Genomic DNA, 6,772 nt, shown 5'->3' on the forward strand with positions numbered 1-6,772 from the left:
TGAAAATCTAGTTTTACCAAGCTACCAATTACTTCACACTGGAAGAAGTTAAGCTACACTAAAGCTACCCTTAAGAAACATATAGTTTACTTAACTAAAGTTACTTTGAAAAAGTAGTTCACTACATCCAAACTACTTCGTGAAAAATTATCATATCTAAATCTGAAATGTCATAGACTACAAATTGCAAGATAGATCACTCTGGAGTCAGATGTTAACATAATGTGTAATGTAGCCTGTTAAACACAGAAATGATGTTTCAAGTGAGAATTAAGCAGGTCTGATGAAAGGAAATCTTGCCTACTTTACATTTTACATTTACATTTTAGTCATTTAGCAGACGCTCTTATCCAGAGCGACTTACAGTTAGTGAATACTTTTTTTTTTTATACTGGCCCCCAGTGGGAATCGAACCCGCAACCCTGGCGTTGCAAACGCCATGCTCTATCAACTGAGCTACATCCCTGCCGGCCATTCCCTCCCCTACCCAAGACGACGCTGGGCCAATTGTGCGCCGCCCATGAGTCTCCCGGTCGCGGCCGGCTGCGACAGAGCCTGGATTCGAACCAGGATCTCTAGTGGCACAGTTAGCACTGCGATGCAGTGCCTTAGACCCACACTACTTAGCAAACTAAGTAGTGTGTTCCAGTAGTTAGCTACACCACTACATGGCCATAGTATGTAATTAACTACTGAAAACACTACCAAGATTTGAATTTAGTTCAACTACCACCAAGCTACAGAAATGTTTTATATAATCACTAGTTGAATTAAACAGTTCACTACTCCCCATCACTGCCTATACTGATCTCTTATTCGTTTGCTGCTCAATACCGAACATGAGGCAAGCTAATACTGTAAGTTATTTTAGTTTGGTGGCAACGTCATTGGAGATTTTACAAACAAGGCACATTAATTAAATAACAACACATTATTCGCAGTGGGATATATTTTCGTAAGGGTATCCTGTTGCTGTGTCCTGTTACATCTAATACGTCATTTCTAATATCTCGAGTCGAGTTAGACATCGTAAGCCTCCACATTAAATACAGGCCTGTATTAAGTGGGCCTATAATATAGGCCTATCCATGCAACATATCCTCGGCAAACACGTCAAAGGATAAACCATCCAATATCAGTCCTATGGATATATCATAGTCATACAAGCATACATGTAAAAAACATGCCTATCCAAAAAGCATATACTACTCCTTTAGGCCAGGGCTGGGCAACTTTGATTGGGAAGGAGGTCACAAAAAATCTCAACTCATCATGAGGGGCCGCAGTGGTTCGTAGGTCTGCATACCCACATCTATACCCACACATTCAGTCAACTGATTTGTGCATTCAATCTATTTGTGCAGTTATACAAAATGCATTATACCAGTATCCAGGGCCGGCCCTAGCCTTTTGGGGGCCCCAAGCGAGATTTGATTGGGGGGCCCCACCACCTTGTGGCAAAATATTTTACTGGCCACAGTCATGACAGCAGAGAGAAAAAGTTGTAATGTAAATTTCCTGCGATTCTACAGATTTTGCCAAGGAGCATAGAGAAAATGTTGCAGTTTTAAAGCAAGTTTTCTGCAACTCGACACATTTTGCCATGGGGTGGAGATGTTTTTTGTGTGCAATTTTATAACAAATTCCTGCAGCTGCCAGTTGCCCATCCCTGCTCTAGGCCATATACTAAACGTTCCTCAATACCAACAGGGATGTGATAACACATCCCACGAGGATGTGAGATGACAATTCAAAAAGAGTTCCACTAAGTGACTTAGAGGAGACAGGAAAGAAACACATAATTTAATTAATCATATTTCAACAAATAATTTTGTTTGACTGGGGTGAAAATATTGAAATCATGTTAATCATCATCATTTATTTATGAAACACCTTACCAGTACGTTTTAAACACCACAATACAGTTCACATACTGCACGAAATAAAGTTACAAGACTGTCTGCTTAGAAGGCGTGTGAACAGATCCAAATGCTTTTTACTATATATAGGCCTACTATAAACAGAAAACAAAAGAAATAGATTGTGCATTTATGTGTAATACTCACTGACTTTAATTGCTTACAATCATTCCAGTTGCATGACAGAGACATTATCCTTCACTGATAAAGGAACACATAAAGGGTTTGAGACATTCCAATTGACAACCCTGTGATACGAGAGAATTCAATGATAAAGGCATTGCACTGTCCATGTATAACAATAGCAGCCTTATTTTTACCTTATTAACAAAACATATCCCACAGAAAGAAAACATATATATAGCTTCTGAAATCGGGGACAGGGCAGTTTTGAACAAAACCATTATATCATCCGTCGCCCCCGCAAAAAACCCTCTGAGAACTTGGCTGAAGATAATACATCTCATATAGTTTTTTATGTAGCCTTTCGAGTTCATTCGTTGTCGTTCTCCCTGACCAGTTTATGTCGATATTGCAGTTCTCTTTCTGTTGATGGCACGATGAACATATCAAATATGTCTGTTTTGATCTGGCTGTCTGTTGGACGAAAAGTCCTGGAAATGTCAATTGGTTTGAAAAAAAAAAACACGCAATCCTTGTCTTTTTGAAATACAGATATCGTTTTAAATATTATATATTTATATATGTACATTCATATAAAACAACGTTGAACTGATTTCTCAATATTTTCACAGTTTTTATAGCATTTCTTTCTCTAAATCGAAAAAAGAGCGTTTGGTGGTGGCATGGATGTGTGGACTCTTGGAACTTAAATAAAATACACTGCCGAAGTATTCTTCAGGCTTGGTTGTCTCTAAGAGGTAAATTATGGATTGAAAGACGGTGGGATGGATATCAGCTGCAGTGTACAATGGGCCGGACATCTATCAAGTATTAGGCGTATGATTACTCGTTTTGGATTTACAGACAAATTTCTTCTCTTTCACCCGTCGGTTCTGGAACCAAATGGTGACTTGGCGCTCTGAGAGGTTGGTCCCGGCGGAGATGCGTCTTCTTTTGTCTTTGGTGATGAACTTGCTGGCGGCGTACTCTTTCTCCAGCTCCTTCAGTTGGAGCTTGGTGTAGGGAACCCGCTTCTTACGTCCACGACGGTAGCTGCTGATCTCAGGCTGCAAAGGGACTACGTCTGGAGAGAAAAAATAGAGAAGGAGAGATGTATTACGCAAAGACATTTCCCAGCACTAACTTTGCATTTGATGAATTCAAATATATTTAATGTATTAATACGTTTGTTATGACAGGCAGTCAGCGCGCATGACAAATTGGTGAAATATTGTATGATAATCTTGATCCATGATAAAGACATGAACGACACAGAGATGGTCCTTGAGGGTAGATGAATCGTTTATATTTCCTTGCATATCGCAACAAAGGGATAAGGGATTTAACTATAGTCTCTCTTTCAGATTTGTAATGAGAAAAACACATGCGTGGCCTTGCTGATGTACACAATGTTGTAAAGTAGTTAAATAAAATAAGGATTATATAAGGGACCAAATCTCCAAAACGTTCTTCCTACCACAAATATCTAACAATGTTCATATAATAATATAAATGCTCATGATATTGATAAACATAAAAATATCAACATTACGTTTTTCAACAGTGGACATATCACTGCGTAATTACACAAATATTGGCCCTGCCATGGATCTCTGAAGATTTTGATATTGTACTGTTATGATAAGATGAGCACTTATGGATAATAGTATTGCATTTCATCAATATTTCTGCAATGTTCTCATCTTCTATAAATGCATTCACCTCTACCGGGTCAATTAACCTGATATATGCGTAGCCTATTTATCAAGAACCCGTTGACACCGTCAAACCTTTGCATGGGCCCATTAAAGTGCAAACAGCTGAAGTTTGATTTATGTTGGGAATTAGGAATTGAGTTACCTATAGCTACGACTTAGGTCTGTCTGGCTGCTCAAAAAGATGCCATAAGACCAACAGTTCTGTCTGTATGGGAGACATGAAAGGACAGGTATGCCGTTGCTTTAAAGACGAGAGACTAGGTTTGGGGGGTGGGTAGCCTGGGTTCATGGTAGTAACATGAAACATACCCCATAGGTCTACTTAAGTTTTTACATATGAGATAGTTTTCGTTAGCATTCCATAAATACTGAATAGCATAATTAGACTATGTTCTTTCGGTCAAAATATGCATTTGGAAATGTTGGAGAGTCATGATGCTAAGTGGGCTGGAGGGAATTAGAAATACGCAAATAACAGGTACGCATAACTAAACTACACAATGTAAATTTCTTGGAGAAAATGTGCGTGTTTTGTGAAACGAAACGTGAGGAAATAAATTGTTTGTTGCAGGGTACGTCCGCCATGTTATATCAAAATAGTCCATGGTAAGCCCAGTGCTACTTGGAAAATAACATGGTTGAAATTCTGCAATCTCACAGGTTCTCATGTTTTCTCAAGTCAACTGAAATGTGGGCATCATTGTCCCAATATTGTTTAGGATTGAAGCGTTTTCAGAGGAAATGTTCAATCTTTACAGAGGAAACGTAGTCTTAAAGTGTAACTTTACAGTTCTACACACAGCCACACACTGACAGATACACAGACCCGTAGGCTATACATTAACTGTGTGTGTGTGTGTGTGTGTGGTGCGTAATGCGCGCGCTCGTCGTCCGCGTGTATGTTTTTAAGGAAACTCCTGGAAAAGGAGGCAAAATGGCGTGAGGGGAGAGCTAGCTAGGGCAACAATTAAACGCATCCGTATCCGAAATGCACATACACATTTCACCAAGAGGTTAAACCCTTGTGGTAAACGAAGCAGGCTAGTAAACACCATGTAAACAGCATACTGGACGGTTATGGGCCATGTATCATTTATCAAATATCAGACTATAGGCTATGTGACCAACACAAGGGAAACTTTGTTTTTCAAAAAGCCATTGGATTATCAATAGTTATGCAACACAGTATTTTGGACAGATATTAGGCGCACACGTCATTGGCGAATGGAAAATTGATTCTGCCTATGCAAAGCGCGCCCTCGCGCAACATTGCAGGGCGCTGCTGACAAAGACTCCGCAGAGATTTATTGGCACAACAGTAGCCTATAGCCTAGCTCGCTATTTTATCATACAAGGAGAAAATGTATGTTGTCATGCCCCTGTCTATTCTGCCGCTGCGTGACTCACTACCTGGCTTAAGCACTATTGCAGTCATATTGTGACTTGTAAATAACAAAGCTGAAACGAATTGTTTTGTTTCTGAATAGTTTCTAGTCTTCCCAATATGTCATGCACGTTGTTTATTACCAGATACATAAAATCACATTCCAATCCACGGTGTTGAGTTGAATTGAAAGACGTGCCATTGATTTTGGCATATTTTAGCGATCAGCCTCATAACCAACCAACCACACAAACACTCCCCCAGTAAAGGACCCAGTGGATGAAAATAGCCTACCATGTCTGACTGTCAGTTTCATTACGCTGTGATATTTTCTACAAATATTGCGCTGTCTCTCAAGAATGTATTAAAGGGATGCTATACATTTCTATACATTATCGTTTGTATATCACTCTACACTTGATCATTGACATAGAGGTTATGGACTTTGGTGTGGCACATGATAAATGATAAGGCTACATTATGACGAGGAAACCATTGCATTTCATATAGAAACCCCGTAATTAATAGCCAATAACAACGACGTAAATTTCGATGGAGGGAAAAGGTTACTACAATCACCGATAACAATTCTAAGCTAAATAAAAACAAAGGGCAATGCTGCAATTTCACACATTCTCTAGACATTTAAAATGACAAAACATATTCAATTTCATACCTGGAAATGGTGATTTCCAAAGATGAGTGGACTGTGTTTGCTCCTTGGAACAGTACACCTGCCCATCCCAGCCATTTGACAGAGCCCAGTGCTGGTAGCCCTCCATAGGAATCAACGCGTCGTGCCTGGGTTCGGGGTGGCTGATCCCGGGCACCACTGACATATCTAGATATCCAGGAACCGCTTGGTACGAGCTAGCAAAACTGGGGTAGAAGGCGAACTCTTTCGCCCTGCTAGACACCTCTTCGTTGGGCAACGCGGTGTGATGGTCGGCATATTTCTCTGCAGGGTGGTACGAGCAGGGCTTCTGCTGCAAGTTCACGTTGTGCGAGTGAGATAACCTACAACCGTAATAAGGGTTTCCAAATGGATAACCGTAGCTCAGAGATGCACTGGAGGAAGTTTGGGGAGCAGGGCACTGTCGGCCGGTGTCTGGGGAAGATATATCCGAGTACACGGAGCCTTGATGAGTCGCTATACTGCCAGAATGTCGCCCCAACCCGGGGTGAGACATCAGGTCCCTGCAATGGGTCGCCTGGCAATTCCCGCTCAGTCCCTCCATTGTTTGGTTTTTATTCTGATTATTTTCATTCGGGCTTTTTTCATAAACGTACATCAAGGTGTCCGCCCAGCGTGGATGCAGAACCAGTGAAGTCGTCATATCAGGCGCTGCCGATGGTTTTTAAAAGTCGACTACTCCAAGACCGACACCTCATTTCCAACTACATTTTACGTGAGCGCATGCGCAACCAAGACCCGTGTGTTCAGTTCATTAAGGTTCTGGCACGTGATATGCTAACGAACCCGAAGAGATTGGGGCTTGTGAGTGGGGGAGAATAACCCTTTAAACAACTAGCAGCTCAAGTTTCACCTGGTCTTTCTGGGGAATACAGGGTCCCATCATTGGCTGAAGTCACCTACACGAACATCCTTAAAGGGGAGGTTGGAAACC

General features: G+C 40.9%; 1 protein-coding gene across 1 annotated transcript; it reads right to left on the bottom strand.

Annotated features, from left to right (window-relative positions):
• Positions 1-942: 942 nt before the first annotated feature.
• On the bottom strand, positions 943-6,481 carry LOC311150183 (homeobox protein Hox-C13a-like; the record flags this gene model as incomplete). The annotated part of the gene is made up of 2 exons (XM_084187522.1): positions 943-3,126; positions 5,821-6,481. The coding sequence occupies 2 exons, from the start codon at positions 6,479-6,481 to the stop codon at positions 2,867-2,869; spliced, it is 921 nt and encodes a 306-aa protein (XP_084043648.1). The 3' UTR covers positions 943-2,866.
• Between the last annotated feature and the right edge of the window lie 291 nt (positions 6,482-6,772).

This window comes from Coregonus lavaretus (assembly GCF_964263955.1).
Source record: "Coregonus lavaretus genome assembly, chromosome: 22".
NCBI lineage: Eukaryota > Metazoa > Chordata > Actinopteri > Salmoniformes > Salmonidae > Coregonus > Coregonus lavaretus.